A 23,755-nucleotide genomic window follows, 5' to 3' on the forward strand; every position below is an offset into this window, starting at 1 on the left:
TAATTGAAGTTCTTGTTGTTCACAGCTGAATATCAAGAGAGGATATACTGTGACATTAGTTAAATTCTCCTTAATTATGAACTGTCATCCATTGCAGAAATCTCTCATTTTTATTTTCATCATTAAGTATGATAAAATGTATGTCCTGCAATTAGAAGGAGAGACTTTTAATGCAAAGTATTTATTTTTCATAATACACAGCTTTATTATACCAGATCTGTAATATTATGAGTGATTATTGTTGCTACTTCATTATCAGTTACACAGGTCTAGATCCTGAAAGTACAAAGAAAATATACAAAAATATGTAATGTCTCAATACAAATCTCTTTCAGTTTTATTAAAGAAAGTCCAAAACTTCACAATTGGCAATAAATAATCACTGAAGATGAAAGGATTTTAAAGCATTGAACACACTCAGGTATAAAGAAATTAAATTTGTGAAATCATATACTTTGATTAGAAGTTACACAATAAATTATCACAAGAAATAAGGCTCTTGTGTTGCATTTCTTATTCTCTCAATGAGTTAAATGTATAGTCAACAAAGAAACTTCATTATTGTCATATTGATCCAACATTAGTGTAGAATGGTACATTACTTACAATTTCAAAGAAATATGTGGCATACTGCTTGATGCACCACATAATCATTGTGGTGGTTCTTTAAATGATGCTTCCTACTGGCTTGAAGTTTTTGAAGCTGGTTTTTTATGATTGTAGGGTGAACAAAGCAATGGTTGAGTACATAAATTCTTGCAATCTTTATGGGACATACAATTCACATCTTAACAATGCAAGCACTGGAAACTGCAATACAGCAAGTAGTACAGGAACTCCTTGTGACTGTAGCTGCTGTCAATAGTAGTTGCATGTGACTTGGGACAAGCAGTAAAACTGCAGAAGTGCAGGTACAAATGTGGCATACTAGATGTCTGTTATTTGAGAATGATTTGAGATGTAATGCTGCTGAATGGCAGTGCAGGATCTGGTATATGAAGTGGCAATACTGTAAACAAACTCGTGTGGTATGGGAAAGGTAGACCAATATCAACTACTGTCTGGATGACTTTGGAAGTGGGAGACAAAGACTGAGCAAGTTCACTTAGAGGGATTTTTGGGCTGAATCTCCAACTGATGGCGAGGTCATTAGAGATGCAGTTAACATGTGAGCCATGTCGGTACAGCATCCTTCGCTGGGAGCTTTCTGACACAATGTTGAGACTGTGTTATAATGCCTGTACACTCTTAGATTTCTACCAAACTTGGATATGGTACATATGCAATGTCTGATCATTTCCATAGAATTTTCCAGCGCATTTGTTACGTGTGTGTGTGTGTGTGTGTGTGTGTGTGTACTTGGAGGGGGGGGCTTTGATTTTTTTGAGATATAACAGAGAAAAAGGTGTATTTGAAACCTAATGGCATTTTCCTTATATTTAAATGTTAGCTACTCAGAACAAAGATGAATGAAGAAGCCATTTGTTGATTGAAACTTCCTGGCAGATTAAAACTGTGCCAGACTGAGACTCGAACTCGGGACCTTTGCCTTTCGCGGGCAAGTGCTCTACCGTCCCCCAGGCTGTGGCTAAGCCATATGTCTCCGCAATATCCTTTCTTCCAGGAGTGCTAGTTCTGCAAGGTATGCAGAAGAGCTTCTCTGAAGTTTGGAAGGTAGGAGATGAGGTACTGGCGGAATTAAAGCTGTGAGGACGGTTCATGGTAGAGCATTTGCCTGCGAGAGGCAAAGGTCCCGAGTTCGAGTCTCGGTCCAGCACACAGTTTTAATCTGCCAGGAAGTTTCATATCAGTGCATACTCCGCTGCAGAGTGAAAGTTTCATTCTGAAAACATCTGTTGATTGTTTGCAAAGTCACAGAAGTTACTGCTTTGATTCAGTAGTTGTTTGACTGTGAGTGAAGCCAAACAATTATGCCTTTAGAGTTGCAGGAGCAGTATCTACACCAAAGAAATGCTGCAACATGTGGGCCAAAAATTACAATCTGCCCAACAATTAGTGCACTGCCTGATGAATTTTGTCATCTTGGACTGACCAATATTCACACAATGGTCACAGAAAACGTCATATATTACAAACTATGTGCAAGGTGACTAGCACAAAGATTAAAGAATTTCAACTGGGTGAGCATTTCTGGTGCACTATCAACAAGATGGAGATTGCTTGTATTTCCACATTATCACGGATGATGAGAGACAGATATGCAGAATCAGTTTGGAGATGAAGGGAACTGTAAGATGCTGTTAACAGGTTCAAATCCCAAGTGGAGAATTTATGTCCAGAAGGGTTGAAGAGGCTGCTGCTACATTAAGAAATGTGCTGAGAAGTGAGCGGTAATTAGTGTAATAGGGAAGTAAGTTTGTAAGAAGGTAAAACTGCCAATAAAAGTTTTTTTTTTCCAATGAATATGTATATTTTTACAGCACAGCCATTACTTATCGAATAGGCGTTGTATTTCCTATGTTGACAATTCAATTTTCTTGCACCAAACTGAAGGCCAATATTGTTATCTTTGGTCAAGTGCTGTGAGTGATGGCCTTATTGCCCAGATTCCACCCAGCACCATGAGATGCATTAAGAGAATGTACATTACACACAAGTGTCGCACAGGTGTCAATAAATCGAGTATACTTAAAAGACCAATGCCAGCAATCAAACCCACACAAATTGCAAACAATATCTCACAGTCTGGATGTGCAATGCTGACAGCAAACAAGATTATGACTGCTGTCCTTCACACCTCATGTGTTTTTAATATAAGCTGGAGAACAGATTTGCCAACTTGACTGAATGATGGAATATATATCTTCTAAGAAACATTTTTTCCCCATCAGAATGGCAAAAGATACACGATGCTCACAGGCTATGGAATGCAGCAGCATACACAGTAAAATGAAATTTACTCTCACATAACATTTTGTCTCCATCTGATGGTACTGCAGTGGCTTGTAATGAGTCAGGCTTTGTTCACTTGTGTAGAATACACCATTCACTGAATCATCTGATGCACTACAGTCCAAAAAAGTGATCAGCTGTCACGGACCGCTATGAATACATCTTGTACAAGAACAACGCCCTGCTACATTAAGGCACACATATTTCAGCATCTTCTACCATGCTCACCATATGCACCTGAACCTAACCCATGTATCCCAAATACAACAGCAACAGAACTAAAACAGTGTCATGTGCTTTATGTGGATCAACAAAAGAGATTCATACACTACAGGGCTGTTGCAGTAACCAGAAATATGGTGAATGGAGACAGATAATTATTGTGCATTCATTATAGACTAGTAATAAATATTTTAATATTTTTCATTTTTTTTTTTTTTTTTTTTTTTTATGCTAGCACATCACACACTGAAAATACAAATATGTTTCTCTTGAAATCACAAGAACTTATGTATATAATGTAGTACAATCTATTTCTATCACACATTCTGCAAATAAATAATTTTGTTCTAGGTTAAGTAGCTATTACAAAGACACATTACCATATTTTTGTTTACATAGTGGTACAATCAGTACAGATGTTCATAAATTACACATTTACTAAAAAACACAATAATTACATTGTTCTAGCACTGAAATGTATTTTGATACCTCTGTTTGAAATAGTATACTTGCATTTTTACATCACAATGTTCATTTAGCACCTTCTGGTAACCAAGATTTTTAGTTTTATGTAATTTCAAATGATGGTTGTTATATATAAACACAATGCTAATCACATTACAATAGTGTAATGAATAAGAAAGACGTTACTCACTAAATTACATTGTAGCAGTCTGGCAAAAACTGAGATTTGAGCTCCTGTCAAAGAACTTTCATACAGATGTATCTGTTTAGAACACGGGAACATCAAGTGTGAGAAGTAGAGAGCATCATGTACTTCCTCTATAACTGTCATAATTATCAAAATGCTGATGAAAACGGTTATAATCATTTTAAGAAATTATCATACATTTAAGAAAAACCACTGAACTTCGCAAACAGGCCAATTATGCTATTTGAACTTGTTGCAACACTACAATGAGTTTGTTCATTGCTTCAAGCTGCCCAAAGATTAACAAATATTTTACAGGAACATCAATAAAGTTTTATTTGTCTGGAAGATTTCTCATTAACAATGCTGTTACTACTGGAATGGAAATTATGTTGTCCAGCCCAGCACTCAATCGTGTAATTTTAATGTTACCAGTAGGATGTCTACTGCAAATATTATGGGACCTATCAATAATAGAAGAAGGGGAATAGAAATGAAGCTCAACTAACAATCACTTGTGTAAAAAAAAGTACTGGAGCCAATAACATGTGTGAAATAGGTTGGCTAGTTACATGTTAACCGAAGTATTCCTACAGAAAGGCTTACTTCAATTGAAGTTCTGTGGATTTCTTCATTAAAAAAAAGAGGCCAATTCTTGTAGAAGTTTAATAAAATAATCTGTAATATTTGTATGAATTACATCCTCTACAATTGTCTGAAAAAGTTACGATGCCATTTCAAAGTTGCTGGGAGCACATCATTGAGACCACAAACTGCTCCCATCGTCTTCTCTATTTTTTTTTCTATCTAGCACTATTATTACTCAACACAACTCTCTCTTCTTTCTCTTGAATTTCTGCATTGTGCAGAAAAATATGTACTTGTCAGTAAATAATATGGCTGGAGGTACATCAGTCTTTTGTGTTTAACCTGCTCTGTGTTGAAAAGCAACACAGCAGTCTTGAAATAACAGTGGTAGCTGCACTGAGAAGCAACTGTAAATAGCTGCACTTCTGTTATTCATAAATATCAATACAATTTACGTAGTGACAATGGAAATTCCCCAGCAATGACACTTGCAGCATGCCAGGTACAAATTTTTGGGGTCAAAAGACTAGTATCGAATAACAATATATACATAACTATCTGGCATGTGCTGGAAAAAAACCAGAGAAAGCAGAAATTACAAAAAGAGATATCTGAGCTCACTTTGTAAGGTGAAAATGAGACACGAAAGATGATTAATTTATAAGCAGTGTGGATGTTGCTACTTCTCACACAGGCGTGATAGAGAGAGAGAGAGAGGGGGGGGGGAAAAAAAAAAAAAAAAAAAAAAAAAAAAAAAAAAGGGGGGGGGGGGAGAACGCTTAAGTACATGGGGAAAGAGTATTCAAGTGAGGAAATGAGAAGCTCACTCACAGAAAACACAAGAGCAAATTTCTGAGGTGTACAACGTTTCTATGATCGTGTGCAGTCACTGTAGCTCCAAGCATTTTGTTTGCTTCCTTTATGCATAACATAATACCTTTGGCACTCGTCACAGCATAAGTAGTCTCGTATTTCAACATATTCCACTCACCCAAGACCAGTCCTACACATTACCAGTGCCGTCGTCCTTCCTATAGAGTGCACAAAGTTTTCGCAAAACAAGTTCTAATATAAATCTTTGAGTGAAAGTAAGAACAATGACATACCACAACTATATGCAATCTGGGTACTTATAATGCAATACATGACTTTCTGTGGATAGAGAAACTGGTTGTTTTTTGTAGCCCAAAGTAAGGCAACAAAACAGGTGAGCAATGTTTATTGTCTTTCTCTTGTGCCTTTACTGACCATACGAGATGTGTCTATTGTATAACAATCTTTTCTTCTTTTCCATTTGCCTCCGCAACTCTATAAGAAGCATTAGTTTCAAAAGTTCAAAGATTTATACTTTTCCTTCTGTTTGTAAGCACTCTTCTCAAGGTGCTGCATCATACATCTGCTTGCTCTGTGTTGTGAAACAACAAATGCAGAAGTTTCTCAGATAATTACTACTTGGGGTCAGTGTTACTTATGTTACTTATACCCATGCACATCTCTGTAAATCTATTGTAAGCAGGACCTCACAAAATTAGTATCTACTGGTATTACTGTGACTATGGCTACAGCTACTAGTTTTAGAAAACACACACAATATCAGAGAGGAGTAAATTGTTTATAATCAGTTCCCTGTATCTTGAAGTACACACTGACTAATCATTATTCATTATTTAATAAATAGGACTGGTCAAACATTCTACAATCAAGAAAAAGACACTGCACCATAAAGTGAAACTATATGCTAACAAATATGCCCACACGAACATTTTCTGGTATGCAAACAATTATGGCATTAAATATGCCTACATTGTCAAATACACTACAAATCTGAGTAATGCTTACAAGAAGCCACATTCTATGATTCCGAGAAGCATGACGTCCAAACTTCAAAGTACCCTCGGCACTGCATATCACAGGTGATCACTGCTTGCTGTCACTACCGTCAGATTCAGGCTTGGCACCTCGGGATAATTCAGCAATCAGCTTGTCTATCATCTCACCGTCTACTAGTCCGATAAATTTGTCCACCACTATTCCATTTCTGATGGCAATTACTGCTGGTACAGCCTTCACCTGGAATGACCAAGTTTACAGTGATTACAACCACCACAAAAATTGAACCATCAAACTGGTAAATTACACATTAACTGGTGAAAATGAGAAGACACACAAAAGAATTATACACATCAAATGCAGTGCAAATGTCCTACACTGGGAAAGCGAGGGGAAAGGTGTGTCCCACCCTTTTTGAAAGGCTAACTGTTAGCACTATGTATAAGACCAAAGAGCACCCAACAGAGTTGCTATACACACAGAGTGAGCATTCGGATGCACAGAACAAATTTTTTTTCGCGAGTATACACTGACTCCTAAAAGTCAGATTGCTACGGTGTGGCATACAGTTTGTATGTTAGTGCTCTTTAGATTTTGAATGGCACTATAAACAGATCTTGTTCAAAAGTACCATGCATTTTGTACACATCTATCCTAGGTATCTAAAAAATTTGCATTCGATTTCTAGTATTTACTTCTATTAAGCCCTTGAGTAGATCACCCAAAGGCATTTTGCCTGTTTTCAATGTCACAGCTCATATATAACTTTTATTGCTACAGGGTAACGAAGAACTGCAAATGCAATTTTTAGGTTTGTACTGCACTTGATCATACTGCCAAGTCTTTTTTTTTTAGTAGATTATGCTGCAACAAAACTGCAGAATAGCTTCCCCGCCAAAACTAAAGTGTCCCAGGAACACACAGAATCTTCAGCTATGACACACATCAACTTAACAATTTGCTGCACTGTGAAATATTTTTGTGTTTGTTACATTTAATTTTCCTTCCTTTTTTTGGAATCAAATTATGAACTATAACATTCCCCATGGCATAGTTACTAGTACTGTGCTTTTGTATTATAACTAACAAGGAATTTGCCTACATGTCATCACCGACTTCATCCAAATTATAGTATATGCAGGGCTCAGCCAGGAACGAAAGTTACAGGAGCAGGAGCTCCAGATGGCAAAGTATATAGAAGAAAATCACATGCTGGGTGAAGCATGAGTCTTTTATGTTGGTGTAGTTTTCAGGCAGCTGTCAGTGCAGTGGAAATGTTATGGAATGGAAATTCAAGGGGAGGAGGAGGAGGATATTAGTGTTTAACGTCCCGTCGACAACGAGGTCATTAGAGACGGAGCGCAAGCTCGGGTGAGGGAAGGATGGGGAAGGAAATCGGCCGTGCCCTTTCAGAGGAACCATCCCGGCATTTGCCTGAAGCGATTTAGGGAAATCACGGAAAACCTAAATCAGGATGGCCGGAGACGGGATTGAACCGTCGTCCTCCCGAATGCGAGTCCAGTGTGCTAACCACTGCGCCACATCGCTCGGTGAAATTCAAGGGGTATTGGGACTGAGTTGTTATGTGGAAACTTTTTTTACTTTCAATTTTTGCATTACTTACACTGCAAATGAACCAAAATAAGTACTTTTCAACGTTTTCATTACAGGCTATGAAAAGGAAAGGTAAAGGAAAATGTGAAACTGCAAATAAATTTCTCAGAAGCGATTGTAATGCGTACACGGAAAATTCGTACTTAAAATTAGATACTTTTTTATTTTACAGGCAATGATTCACATACGTTTGAGTGATATTCATCACAAAAACAGGAGAAGAAGTAATTTTATCAGCATCTTACACTCGTTACTAAAATTGCCTTTCCACAACAAGGTTGTTTGAAAGTTTTTATAGAAAAAACAAACTGGTTTGCATTTGTAAAAGGTTCTCTCTCATCACACAGTTTGGCAGCAAACCACACACAATACATCAGCTACTGGTGAGGATAGCTGTTGGTGTACAATGGAATGTATTTTGGTGCAATCATGTCCGAGGTCAAACAAAACTAATGGAATACAAAGTCCTGTACACTTTAATCACAATCTCTTTGTGAAATGTTATTTGCAGAGTCCTCATGGATGCTGTAACTATACCCCAGGACACGTTACGAAAGGTGTTAGTACTGGTGATTTCGAGAAAAAAAAGACACATCATATTCTTAACAGTTTCCAAGGAAACTGATGGAAACAATGGGGACAGGACAAATGCAGATGATAGAAAATGAAACATTGGGATCTAATGTTTAGTTTAATTGTGTGCATTTCCCCACAAAAGATGTTTAAAAAGTCCACCATAAAGTGCAATCAATGCATTTTCCAGCTCTAGTACCCAGCTACTGCATTGCTGATCTGAGTTCATTCATATAGTCCTTTACTTGAGCACACACATGTAAAATACAAGGGAGAAGTTCCTCCTGTGTGTCCACTCTGTGATTATAGACTTCGCTCTTAAGCCAACCTCACAAAGAGTAATACCCAGGATACTTGACAGTGATGTACTGCATCACTGGCTGTACAGAATGTGCAGGACCCCTGTCATGCTAAAAGTGCGTATGACAGTGTGTGTCCTCAAGTTTCTGGTAACATATTTTGAAGGAAATGGAGATACTGTACTTCATTAAGACAGTTATCCAAACCAACTGGAATGATGAGTTGGTTGGTTGGTTGGTTGGTTGGTTTGGGGAAGGAGACCAGACAGCGTGGTCATCGGTCTCATCGGATTAGGGAAGGATGGAGAAGGAAGTCGGCCATGCCCTTTCAGAGGAACCATCCCGGCATTTGCCTGGAGTGATTTAGGGAAATCACGGAAAACCTAAATCAGGATGGCCGGACGCGGGATTGAACCGTCGTCCTTCCGAATGCGAGTCCAGTGTCTAACCACTGCGCCACCTCGCTCGGTGAATGATGAGTTGATCATCACTAATACTGCACCACACATTCACTGAGAAATGTCACTGAAGATTTGTTTCCACAATAGCGTACGTATTTTTATCTGACGACGCGAGAGTTGCATGCATTATTGATGCCATTGCAGGTAAATGTTGACTTGTCAGTGAACAGAATATGTGGAATACAGCGTTCATTGGCAATGATCTGTTGACAGAATTCCTTTCGTTTGGCATTATCTCTTACGTGCAGATGTTACACATTCTGCTGACGATACGGATGTGGACCGTTATCGTGTGCTGTATGCATTACTCGAGTTCGTGGGATACCGAGCTGTGCAGCAGTTCTTCTAAAGCTGGTAGCTGGGCTGTGTTATATCATTTCAAGAACGTTCTCAACTTCACTAATATCGAGTCGGATGGAATGTTCTGATACACCACGTACACTGGGAAGCATACTAGAACGTTCATGAATTCTGTCAAACACCCTGCCAGATATCCTGCTATTTGGAATCGATTGTTAGGAAATCGTTGTTTGTATTATTGAACAGCAGCTTTTGAATTCCCACTGCAACAACCACAGACAAAGATCAACGTCACTATACTCCGCATATGTGAAGACCTTCGGCATTTCATTTCACTAAACTGGTCCGTGCTGTTTCGACTGTACGTATAACAACACCGCAGAACATTGGTGCAATGACTGTAGTACCGAGATGTGAAGTAAACAACATGTACCCTTCAAAGCACATACTCTATAGTTCCTCCTGACTCACCCTGTATATTATCTGCAAGTGAAAACTGTTCAAAATGTGTGTACATTCAATACACCGACTGGTAATACAGTCTCTCACTACTGAATTGGTCTAGTCCTTCACTCATAAAAATATGGCCATACACTCACTTAACTACAAAATCCACAAGGATACAAAAATTAAATTCTATAAAATTATACTGATAGTATTACCACTGTATGGGAGGGCTAGTTGGATAAATAAAAAGAAATATGTCACAAAAATACAAGCAGCTGAGATAAGAATCTTTAGAGGAGTAAAGAGAGCACAAGAAGAAATTTAATAAAGAATGAAGATATTTAAAATGTGTTGAACGGACACATTATTAATGAGGAAATAACTGAATACAGAGAGAGATGGAACAGGATGCCAATAGAATAAAGGCTGAAAGACTATGCAAGAAAATCCTGAACGGCAATGAGAAACGAAGGGCACACACAGGTCAAATGAGGAAACAATGAACATAAATTTCATAAAGACTCAACAGGCAAATTTCAAATGACTGTGTGCAATAACAATGACAAAGTATGAAAGTAATTTCAATATGCATCCACAGCATTACTCATTATGTTTAATTGTGTCGTGATAACTGTGAAAGACGTAAAGAAGATTATTTCTTATGGGCTTATTATCCTGCAATTTCTGTAGACAGCTGATAAAAATTAAGTCAACATTCACCTCTCAAAACCCACACTATTTCATGTCAAATTCCCAGTGGCAGCTGGTCAAACACATGGACATAAGTTGGCAAAACAACAAAACTTAATGGAATTTTGGCAGCTCAGAATGAGTTAAGTTTTGCGAAAGTGATTTTTTTCCACACCCCATAGTATCCAAACTGGTACCCATAAAATGTCAAAGGTGTTTTCCTAACAACAAAATTGCTTACTCATGATCACAAACACAGTGGAGAAAGGTTACCTTCAGAATCAAAGTTAGTCAAAAAGAAGCTCCAAACCTAATTGTTGACAAGACAGGCTCAACAATTTCAGTTTGATCAGTGCTGAAAGTGATACTTTATGACAAGTTAGCTCTGAAGATATTATAAGTAGCTTCATTAACATGAAGTGTAGGTGAAAATCAATTAAACAATAAAATTATTTAGAACTTTCATTTTAAGGCAGATTATTTCAGAAAGTAGGCTATTGTGTTTGAATTGAATATGGTAAAATTTGTTTTGCTGATGCATATCGTTCCTTATCTTGCATTAGCCTAAGAAAATATTTGCTTATAATTACAATACTTTACTATTAAAATTAAAATGCAGATATACATTTTTTATTCTTTTTAAAAAATATAGTTGTTCACAGCAATGTTAATAAATTGTGTTGAATGCTCTAATGATTTCAATTTTTTAATGTCATGAACTCATTAAACCAAAAATCATTAGACAATTGACCCTTTCAGACCCTCTGGCTGCAATTCTGTACATTAACTTTTACTGTGTCTTAACTCTAACAGAAGTATTTTTCCCAATGGAAACATGAGTTATACATTTGAGAATGTTCAACATTTTCATCATGTGGAAGTGCTGCCAACTGTTGGGCATCACTATGAAAATATCAGCTAGTCAATGTAGCACAGCACAGCAACTCATGACCACCAGAATACACATATATAGTTGGTTCGCTATAGTCCACTGCATAATTGAATATTGTTATAGTTATTTTGCTTAATAATTGTGGAATGATCATTTTACTATGTATTACAATAGAAAATATTTCATAACTAGTTACTTTAGTCCATAAAATGAAATCAAATGTACAAAGCATATTTGAAAATGAGGACATATTTTTGTATAAATCTTGCATCTAAAATCATTAAAAAACCACCTACGAGCACTATCACACAAATAAAAATTTTTCTTCATCCAGAAAAAATTCAGGCCTGAAAGGGTTAAACGATAAACCTCATATGCAGCATTACTGGATTTTAATTCAAAACTTGCTCTAAAATGCTACTTTGTGTGTTTGTTGTCACGTTTTCCCCAGTAGGGCACACATCATAGATTCAGATTAAGAATCTACAAATCCTAAAAATGACCCTCCATAACTGCAACAATCATTCACCATCACTGTCACTAGTAAAAAAGTGTTTAAAAACAGAGAAAAGACAAACTTTAGTATTATTGTTTATGTTAATATTACACTTGTAATATTAATGTTTCAATCTTAAAAAGGGCACTACAGAGTGGCTCTCTCCAATTTTCTTTGTGCTTAATAGGATTTGAAGATCAGAATACCCACATCAGTTTCCTACAGCAGCAGGACTCTATTTTCAAGAAAACTCAAAAAATTGCCTCTGAAGATTAAAAGATTACTGATTACTGTTACATATGAAACATTTGTACATTTGTTAGTATCTTAGCAGATAGTGTAATCAACAATGATGTAAAAGACAGATTGCTACTCACAATAAAGATAACATGTAGAGTTGTGGGCAGGCACAACAAACAGACTGTTACACACTGAGCTTTTGGCTAAAGCCTTCTTCAGAAAAGAAAGGAGAACAAAACACACACACACACACACACACACACACACACACACACACACAAATAAATAAATATAAATAAAAAGCAAGCTCGCACACCTCACGCAAACATGACCACTATTCCCAGCTGCTCTGACCACACAAACTGGTGCATTTTGAAAGCAGCAGTCCAGAGCGAGGCCAGGAAGGGTGAGTGATGGGGTAGCAGTGTATGGATGGAGGGAGTAAAGAGTGGTGTCTGGCCGAGCATGCATGAAATACTCTCTACTATGCCATGCACAGCGTCAGGACGCTGTGGGGGGAGGGGCGAATGAGGAGTTGGAAAGGAGATGAGCAGAGAGGGGAAAAGACTGGTGGGTACATTGGAAGAGAGCAGTGTACAACAAGAGTGAGGGGACATGGATTGGGAGAGGGTGATAGGATAGTGGGGGCAGAACTGCTGGTGGGAGGAGAGTGTGGGACATTAGGTTGGCATAGGCTGAGACCAGGATCATTTCTGGAGCAGAGAATGTGTCATAGGGATAACTACCATTTACACAGTTCAGAAAAGATGGTGGTGGAGGGAAGGATCCAGATGGCTCAGGTAGTGAAGCAGCCATTGAAATCAAGTGTGTTATATTCAGCTGCATGTTGTGCCGCAGGATGGTCTACTTTGCTCTTGGCCACAGTTTGGTAGGGGCCGTTCATCCTGGTGGACAGCTGGTTGATAATCACACCAATATGAAAAGCTGTGCAACGATTGCAGCTGACCTGATAAATGACATGGCTGCTTTACAGGTGGCCTAGCCTCTGATGGTGTAGTACAAACCTGTGATAGGACTGGAATAGGAAGTGCTAGGTGGGTGGATTGGGCAGGTTTTGTACGTGGGTCTTCCAAAGGGATATGATCCTTCTGGCATGGGGGTGGGATTTAGAGTGGCATAAGGATGGACTAAGAGGATATGGAGACTGGGTGGGTGACAGGACACCACTCCAGGAGAGGTTGGAAGTATCCCGGGTAGGATATTCCTCATTTCAGGGCATGATGATAGGTAATCAAAGCCCTGGCATAGGGTGTAGTTCAGTTGTTCCAGTCTGGGATGGTAAATGGTGATGAAGGGGACACTCCTTAATAGCTTATTCATGGGGGTTGCGAGAGGATTGCAATGTTTAGGGGGATATGGTAGAGGAGATCTGTTTGCGGAGTAGGTCTGGACGAGTGCATGTCTGTGAAAGCCTTTGTGAGTTATTATCACTACCATCACTAGCTGTATGGGAGGGACTTCTTGGTGTGGAGGTGATGGCAGCTATCAAAATGTTGGTACTGGTGTTGGTTGGTTGAATGTGGCCAGATGAGTGGATGGGGCCACCAAAGAGGAGGAGAACAATGTCCGGGAACATTGGGTTGAGAAGGACTAGGTGCTTCAGGCTGCTCTGCTGCTGTCACCCATCTGCTGAACTCAATTGGAACAATATGTTGAAAATTTTTCGATGTTTCCACTTGGCACTCCATTTTCTAGTGTCCACAACTCCCCTCACTATCTCCAAATGACAAAATGACAATACCTAAAACTAAAATAGCAACAGTGACCTACAAATTAAAAATGACAATCGATAAATAAACCCACAGCAACTGGAATACCGACATCCAAAACAAAAATTCTATGCACTACAGTTTTTCTCAGCTAGTACTTCATTACAGTTAACTGCATCATCTGTAAAAAGTTTGAGGTTGCTATTAACATTGTCTGTTAGCTCATTAATATACAATTTAAACAGTAAAAGGTCAACACACTTCCCTGGAGCACACCAGAAATTAATTATATATATGTTGACTCCCCATATGAGATGAAATGCTAAGTCCCTCCACCAAGAAATCCTCAATCCAGTCACAAATTTTGTTTGATACTGCATATGACTACACTCACATTACTGAGCATATTGTGGTACTGAGGTTAACACTTTTTGGCAACTTAACCTGTGGCTTTATGAAATTACTGAATAATTTGTAATCACCCATTCAATAATTTGTAATAACTCTGTATTTCACTATAATGGATGAATCAAGAAGTTTGTGGGAATAGTGATACGTGAATCCACAAAATCTCACCGGAAGAGGTGCTTACCTCAAAAGTGTGCACAAGATCTACATTGTTTTCGACATCAACAACTGCAAGTACTATGTCCTCGAGGGGTTCAACCAGTTCCTTGAGGCGTGGTGAGAGTATCTTGCACGGCTCACACCATTCTGCGTGAAAGTTTACGATGACTGGCAGGTCACTGTGCATCACTTTGTTGAGGAATTCTTCCTGAAATAACCAAATGAAAACAGAGGAATGAAGCTGAAGCATTTTACTTCTGTTACAATCTGTTCATGAATGAACAAGTGTACATTTAAACTTTTCACTAAGACAACTTATTCAAAATTGGTAGTTGGCTGGGGAAATGTCTCCATCAAACCATGTAAACAATAAATGAAAAATTTATTTGGGCTACTTCCCGATCCATTCTCTCAAGGAGCACACAAAGGATGATCGGTTATTGGCCTCTGAATGTACTGTAATTAGTCTAGTCCTGTCTTGTCTTTTTGATCCCAATGGGTCATAGTACTGGGTGGTTATAATTAAACCAACGGTGTTCTGAGTGCTGTATTGGAGGGTAAAGACACCACAGAATACTGGAACATCGCAGGTGTGTTCATTAATCAGTTTGCTTGCACAGTATGCTGAAAAAATTATTGGTTCCACTTTCTACCATCACGTGAAATATGGCACTGTAAACAGTCAGAATGTTAAATGTTTCCAGGTTTGATGTCAGTACACTTTCTGTCTCTCGGCTTGTGTTGATGTCTTTTCTAAAGTGACTATTGATGTAGAGGTTTAAGAAGTTTGAAGTTTTCCAAACGAAACACGATGGCTATTGAGGAGCAGGAGAGTGTACTGCAGGTCAAGTTGTTTTATCAGAAGGACAGCAATAGCAGCTATGTATTGCAGGAATATCACTGACGTCAACAGCTGTGAAGAGGCCCCGTGTCAATAAATGGGCTACACAATATTATCAGGAGATCTGGAGCAACAGGTGAATTATTTGGTGCAGCAGGGAGAGGAAGGAAGCCCATTCCCGTGGCAGTTTCTGATGAAGTTGCTGCGGTTATGGCCAACTACGGACAGCATACTTCAGATTTTGCAGCCAGTGCTCCAGTTGTGTCACGGGAATTGTCTCTCCGGCGGTCAACAAATCAAAAAGTTTTGTGGTGCTTTTTACACTGGTATCTATACAAGATACGAAATGTACACCAAATGAAGCCCTAAGACAAGCTACAATGCCGTGACTTTGCCCGCATGCACGGAAATGGATGATGTGTGGCCAGAGCACAATCTTCGGATGAGCAAGGCACATTTTACTCTGTCTGGTGTTGTGAATGCACAAAACAGATACATAAGGGATTATACTCCACCCGTGTGCAGGAGTATCCACTGCACTCAGCTTATGTGACTGTGCGGCGTGGTTTCACAAGCTCCTTTACTCTCGGTCCAATTTTAAGAGGAGTTTTCTTGGGGCTGTTAGATGAACACTGACATCTACACATTATGAGAACCTCATTGTGCAACATGTCATTCTAGCTTTGCTACACGTCATTCTAGATTTGCAAGAATACAACTGTGTTACACCACTATTTTTGGATGGAGCAGCACCATGTCTCACTTGCCAGGTGAACTATTCGCTTTACAAAACCTTCAGTAACGAATCAATCGTATCTTGGCAATTTCAAACTGTGTGTCCTCCAGATCCCCTGACCCAAATCCACTTGACTTCCAGTGGGGGATATCTGAAAGATCGTGTCTATCATGGATGTAACTGGACTCGTCCCAATCTGAAGGACAGCATACAAAGACATATTGCTCTGAATACACCAGATATGTTTCGAGCAGCTACTGAATGTGCTGCATTACGGACGGAGTGGGTTGCTGAGTTGGGAGGCCATAATGAACACATGTTCTAATTTGTAGCCGTATCCTAATAAACATGCCAGAACCACCATTATCAAGTGTTTGATCATTTCCCCTCTTTTTCTACAACCACACATTCTGACTGCTTACATTGCCATATTTTCACCTGGTGGCAGAAAATGGAACTATCATTTTCTTCAGCATACTTCACAATCACATCTATTAATGAACATGCCTACCACGTTTCAGCATCCTGCAATGTATACAGCCTGCACTGCAGTACTTGGAACACTGTCTGCATATGCCTAGATTCCTCTGTTAAAGCTGGTTCTTCAAATTTTGTAAGTAGATTTTCACTGGCTAGTTTGGGCCTCTCAGTCAGTTTTGGTTATCCTACATCTCTGTTGGTCTCTACCATATATATGAATATAATAGAGGGAAACATTCCACGCAGGAAAAATATATCTAAAAACAAAGATGATGTGACTTACCATACGAAAGCGATGGTAGGTCGATAGACACACAAACAAACACAATCATACACACAAAATTCTAGCTTTCGCAACCAACGGTTGCTTCATCAGGAAAGAGGGAAGGAGAGGGAAAGACGAAAGGATGTGGGTTTTAAGGGAGAGGGTAAGGAGTCATTCCACTCCCGGGAGCGGAAAGACTTGCCTTAGGGGGAAAAAGGACAGGTATACACTCGCACACACACCCATATCCAACCACACATACACGAGGCCCCCTGCAACACCGACAGTGTTTGTTGGTAATGAGGATCACCCTGTGGCTAAACATGCCTTGGTGCACGGCCAGCACATCTTGGCACAGTGTTACACCGTCTGGGTTATCTGGATACTTCCCACTAACACCAACCTATCCGAACTCCGGAGATGGGAACTTGCTCTTCAATAAATCCTCTCTTCCCGTTACCCACCAGGCCTCAATCTCCGCTAATTTCAAGTTGCCGCCACTCATACCTCACCTGTCATTCCACAACATCTTTGCCTCTGCACTTCCGCCTCGACTGACATCTCTGCCCAAACTCTTTGTCTTTGAATATGTCTGCTTGTGTCTGTATATGTGTGAATGGATATGTGCGTGTGTGCGAGTGTATACCCGTCCTTTTTCCCCCCTAAGGTAAGTCTTTCCGCTCCCGGGATTGGAATGACTCCTTACCCTCTCCCTTAAAACCCACATCCTTTCGTCTTTCCCTCTCCTTCCCTCTTTCCTGACGAAGCAACCGTTGGTTGCGAAAGCTTGAATTTTGTGTGTATGTTTGTGTGTCTATCGACCTGCCAGCACTTTTGTTTGGCAAGTCACATCATCTTTGTTTTTATATATATATATATATATATATATATATATATATATATATATATATATATATATATATATATATATATATATATATATGTGGATTTTAATGTACATGACAATTTCAGTTTCGTTTATGAACAACATTTAAAGCGAGTTTTACTTCCAAGCCTTTCGTCTGCTTTCGTGTAAGCATGACGCGCAATTTGTAGTGCCAGCACTGCAACTGGTAGGCGTGCCTTGTCCCCCCCCCCCCCCCCCCACCCAAAGGCTCCTTTCCCCTCGCCCGCCAATGTTTGCTTCCTCTCCCCGCACTCCCCTCACAACTCTGCCGTCTTACAGTAAACACACTGTAAGTGGACACTGTCACATAGCTATGGCTGGCAAAGAGTGTAAACATTCCGGAGTGGTACGAGATCAGCTGACTTCCACTGATCACAGAGAGGCCGAGTAAATGTGAGAGATCAGTATGATGTACAGGCCACAAAGGTTTGTATCACACTGCATACTAGTGGCTCCTCTTTTTTTTTTTTTTTAATATGTAGCTGTGTGTCATGGTGTAATGCACTACTTTGAGTCTGGTCAGCAATATTTAATTCCATCTTCGGATAAAAGTTACATAGAGAACTCCATTGCAATTTTCACAGTTTACATACGATGTGTGTGTATATATATATATATATATATATATATATACCCGTCCTTTTTTTCCCCCTAAGGTAAGTCTTTCCGCTCCCGGGATTGGAATGACTCCTTACCCTCTCCCTTAAAACCCACTTCCTTTCATCTTTCCCTCTCCTTCCCTCTTTCCTGACGAAGCAACCGTTTGTTGCAAAAGCAGAATTTTGTGTGTATGTTTGTGTTTGTTTGTGTGTCTATCGACCTGCCAGCGCTTTTGTTTGGTAAGTCTCATCACTTTCTTTCTTTTTAGATATATTTTTTCCACGTGGAATGTTTCCCTCTGTTTTTTTTATATATATATATATATATATATATATATATATATATATATATATATATATATATGGGAAACATTCCACGTGGAAAAAAATATATCTAAAAAGAAAGATGATGAGACTTACCAAACAAAAGCGCTGGCAGGTCGATAGACACACAAACAAACACAAATATACACACAAAATTCAAGCTTTCGCAACAAACTGTTGCCTCATCAGGAAAGAGGGAAGGAGAGGGAAAGACGAAAGGATGTGGGTTTTAAGGGAGAGGGTAAGGAGTCATTCCAATCCCGGGAGCGGGAAGACTTACCTTAGGGGGAAAAAAGGACGGGTATACACTCGCACACACACACATATCCATCCACACATACAGACACAAGCAGACATATTTAAAGACAAAGAGTTTGGGCAGAGATGTCAGTCGAGGTGGAAGAGTAGAGGCAAAGAAGTTGTTGAGAGACAGGTGAGGTATGAGTGGCGGCAACTTGAAATTAGTGGAGATTGAGGCCTGGCGGATAACGAGAAGAGAGGATATACTGAAGGGCAAGTTCCCATCTCCGGAGTTCGGATAGGTTGGTGTTGGTGGGAAGTATCCAGATAACCCGGACGGTGTAACACTGTGCCAAGATGTGCTGGCTGTGCACCAAGGCATGTTTAGCCACAGGGTGATCCTCATTACCAACAAACACTGTCTGCCTGTGTCCATTCATGCGAATGGACAGTTTGTTGCTGGTCATTCCCACATAGAATGCATCACAGTGTAGGCAGGTCAGTTGGTAAATCACGTGGGTGCTTTCACACGTGGCTCTGCCTTTGATCGTGTACACCTTCTTGGTTACCCAGGTCTGCCAACCCAAAGTTTGGTACAGATTTATTGATGACATCTTCATGATCTGGACTCACAGTGAAGAAGAACTCCAGAATTTCCTCTCCAACCTCAACTCCTTTGGTTCCATCAGATTCACCTGGTCCTACTCCAAATCCCATGCCACTTTCCTTGACGTTGACCTCCACCTGTCCAATGGCCAACTTCACACGTCCGTCCACATCAAACCCACCAACAAGCAACAGTACCTCCATTATGACAGCTGCCACCCATTCCACATCAAACGGTCCCTTCCCTACAGCCTAGGTCTTCGTGGCAAACGAATCTGCTCCAGTCCGGAATCCCTGAAACATTACACCAACAACCTGACGACAGCTTTCGCATCCCGCAACTACCCTCCCGGCCTGGTACAGAAGCAAATAACCAGAGCCACTTCCTCATCCCCTCAAACCCAGAATCCCCCACAGAAGAACCACAAAAGTGCCCCACTTGTGACAGGATACTTTCCGGGACTGGACCAGACTCTGAATGTGGCTCTCCAGCAGGGATACGACTTCCTCAAATCCTGCCCTGAAATGAGATCCATCCTTCATGAAATCCTCCCCACTCCGCCAAGAGTGTCTTTCCGCCGTCCACCTAACCTTCGTAACCTGTTAGTTCATCCCTATGAAATCCCCAAACCACCTTCCCTACCCTCTGGCTCCTATCCTTGTAACCGCCCCCGGTGCAAAACCTGTCCCATGCACCCTCCCACCACCACCTACTCCAGTCCTGTAACCCGGAAGGTGTACACGATCAAAGGCAGAGCCACGTGTGAAAGCACCCACGTGATTTACCAACTGACCTGCCTACACTGTGATGCATTCTATGTGGGAATGACCAGCAACAAACTGTCCATTCGCATGAATGGACACAGGCAGACAGTGTTTGTTGGTAATGAGGATCACCCTGTGGCTAAACATGCCTTGGTGCACAGCCAGCACATCTTGGCACAGTGTTACACCGTCCGGGTTATCTGGATACTTCCCACCAACACCAACCTATCCGAACTCCGGAGATGGGAACTTGCCCTTCAGTATATCCTCTCTTCTCGTTATCCGCCAGGCCTCAATCTCCGCTAATTTCAAGTTGCCGCCACTCATACCTCACCTGTCTCTCAACAACTTCTTTGCCTCTACTCTTCCACCTCGACTGACATCTCTGCCCAAACTCTTTGTCTTTAAATATGTCTGCTTGTGTCTGTATGTGTGGATGGATATGTGTGTGTGTGCGAGTGTATACCTGTCCTTTTTTCCCCCTAAGGTAAGTCTTCCCGCTCCCGGGATTGGAATGACTCCTTACCCTCTCCCTTAAAACCCACATCCTTTCGTCTTTCCCTCTCCTTCCCTCTTTCCTGATGAGGCAACAGTTTGTTGCGAAAGCTTGAATTTTGTGTGTATATTTGTGTTTGTTTGTGTGTCTATCGACCTGCCAGCGCTTTTGTTTGGTAAGTCTCATCATCTTTCTTTATATATATATATATATATATATATATATATATATATATATATATATATATATATATATATATATATATATATATATATATTTTTAAAGCCTTGTGTGAGACTTGTCCATTATCTAATACAGGTTTCTTACATTTATCTTGCAGTTTTGGCTTCTGTGATGAAAAGTGTGTTAAATATGGTATGAATGTAAACATTAGGCTATGCCACAGGTCAATCTGCTATCACAATTTTTATTTGTCATTCACATTCACAACCAAATTATCGGCTTGCATCCAAATCTAGACCTTGAGACATCATACAGATTGGTTTGTCACTACAACCAAGATTTCGGGAGGGGGGGTCCAAAATCACATTCTAGCCTATCTCTGTGGCATACATCGTGGTCAAAAGGTAAAACTTAATGGTCACTGCCAGTTGTTCGTTAGTAGCAACAACTCTTCCTCCCGTTGACTTGTCTTGTCAGTGAGATATGAGCTTATAAAGAGATAGGATCATCTTGCACTGCCATATCCATGTTTTCTGTGTCTGATACATTACGCTTAGAATGGGATTCTAAACTTTTGTTTCTTTAGTCAGTCTCTGTATTATGTGTCCACTGGTTTTAGGTTTAGAATTAGAATTCTTTTCCGGACCAAAATTTTGCTTTCTGCTTTTAATGCTAATGAAGAAATTTTAGGATGGTCCGAAAGCTCAAGGACTGACTATTTTTAAATATGTATGTCCACATCAACCTTGCTCTACTTCTGTTTCTGACTGCTATTAACTAGGCTACCTATTTTTTCCTCTTTGATGGATATTATTGCTACAATGAACATTAAATTTGACTAGATCTATCTAGATAACATGTGACTCACACATCTTCTCACCTGATTTTTAACTATAAGGGCCTTGGCAGTGGCAGGAGTACGTGAAAATGCTCGTGCCAATGGCCTCCAAGTAGGTCTCAGTAGGGCCAACATGGTGGAAACTGCTCAGTTGGTCTGAAGGAAAATACAAACACGACACACGGGTTCAACACCGCTGAAGTGGCTTCGCCATTCGAAGTCTTGTCACATAAGCCATAGTAAGCATAGCAATGCTACAGCAGGAAGAGGCACCAAGTAGTACCATGACAGCGACACGCCTCACAAAATATTCATCGTACACCTGAAACAGAATACATAGCTATGATTTTGTGAAAAATGAAAAGTTGTGCATCATCTGAAATGCCTGTGTTCTCAAGGTGGTTTATGGACTTTAAAGTGTACTGCAGTGGAAACTGAGTGAATGTTGTTGTTGTGGTCTTCAGTCCAGAGACTGGTTTGATGCTACTCTATCCTGTGCAAGCTTCTTCATCTCCCAGTACCCACTGCAACCTACATCCTTCTGAATCTGTTTAGTGTATTCATCTCTTGGTCTCCGTCTATGATTTTTACCCTCCACACTGCCCTCCAATACTAAATTGGTGATGCCTTGATGCCTCAGAATATGCCCTACCAACCGATCCCTTCTTCTAGTCAAGTTGTGCTACAAAGTTCTCTTCTCTCCAATTCTATTCAATACCACCTCATTAGTTATGTGATCTACCCATCTAATCTTCACCATTCTTCTGTAGCACCACGTTTCGAAAGCTTCTAATCTCCTCTTGTCTAAACCATTTATTGTCCACGTTTCACTTCCATACATGGCTACACTCCATACAAATACTTTCAGAAACGACTTCTTGACACATAGCTAAATCTATACTCGATGTTAACAAATTTCTTCTCTTCAGAAACACTTTCCTTGCCCTTGCCAGTCTACATTTTATATCCTCTCTACTTCAACCATCAGCAGTTATTTCGCTCCCCAAATAGCAAAACTCGTTCACTACTTTTGGTGTCTCATTTTCTAATCTAATTCCCACAGGATCACCCGATTTAATTCAACTACATTCCATTATTATCGTTTTGCTTCTGTTGATGTTCATCTTATATCCTCCTTTCAAGACACAGTCCATTCTGTTCAGCTGCTCTCCCAGGTCCTTTGCTGTGTCTGACTGAATTACAATGTCATCAGCGAACCTCAAACTTCAAATTTTTCTTTTGTTTCCTTTACTGCTTGCTCAACATACAGATTGAATAACATTGGGGATAGGCCACAACCCTGTCTCACTCCCTTCCCAACCACTGCTTCCCTTTCATGCCCCTCGACTCTTATAGCTTCCATCTGGTTTCTGTACAAATTGTAAATAGCCTTTCGCTCCCTGTATTTTACCCCTGCCATCTTCAGAATTTGAAAGAGGGTATTCCAGACAACATTGCCAAAAGCTTTCTCTAAGTCCACAAATGCTAGAAAGTAGGTCTGCCTTTCCTTAATCTATTTTCTAAGATCATCTACATTCTCTTCCGTTTCTATAATATTTTCCTCAAGAACATCACCCTTGTACAGACCCTCTATATTCTCCTTCTGCTTTTCTGCTTTCCCTTCTTTGCTTAGAACTGGGTTGCCATCTGAGCTCTTGATATTCATGCAAGTGGTTCTCTTTTCTCCAAAGGTCTCTTTAATTTTCCTGTAGCCAATATCTATCTTACCCCTAGTGATATGCGCCTCTACATCCTTACATTTGTCCTCTAGCCATCCCTGCTTAGCCATTTTGCACTTCCTGTCGATTTCATTTTTGAGACGTTTGTATTCCTTTTTGCCTGCTTCATTTACTGCATTTTTATATTTTCACCTTTCATCAATTAAATTCAATATCTCTTCTGTTACCCAAGGATTTCTATTAGCCCTCATCTTTTTACCTTTTTGATCCTCTGCTACCTTC

The 23,755-nt window shown here is 39.9% G+C and overlaps 1 protein-coding gene across 2 annotated transcripts in view; it reads right to left on the reverse strand.

Moving 5' to 3' along the window:
* The window catches only part of LOC126210050 (thioredoxin, mitochondrial), a 49,628-nt gene extending 27,555 nt beyond the window's left edge, over positions 1-22,073 (reverse strand). Inside the window, exons 1-3 of one of the 2 annotated variants that reach the window (XR_007540600.1) lie at positions 21,837-22,073; positions 14,540-14,722; positions 6,215-6,445 (exon numbers count right to left, since the gene is read on the reverse strand). Coding sequence is in view for 1 of the 2 variants with exons in the window: in XM_049939163.1 (XP_049795120.1) it covers positions 6,293-6,445; positions 14,540-14,722; positions 21,837-21,929 (429 nt within the window). In the remaining variant the exon portion in view is untranslated. Of the gene's footprint in view, positions 1-1,327; positions 6,446-14,539; positions 14,723-21,836 lie in introns of those variants that run through there. The other variant, XM_049939163.1, reaches the window with a different exon arrangement.
* Positions 22,074-23,755: the final 1,682 nt, after the last annotated feature.

The sequence above is a fragment of the Schistocerca nitens genome, chromosome 10 (genome assembly GCF_023898315.1).
Source record: "Schistocerca nitens isolate TAMUIC-IGC-003100 chromosome 10, iqSchNite1.1, whole genome shotgun sequence".
NCBI lineage: Eukaryota > Metazoa > Arthropoda > Insecta > Orthoptera > Acrididae > Schistocerca > Schistocerca nitens.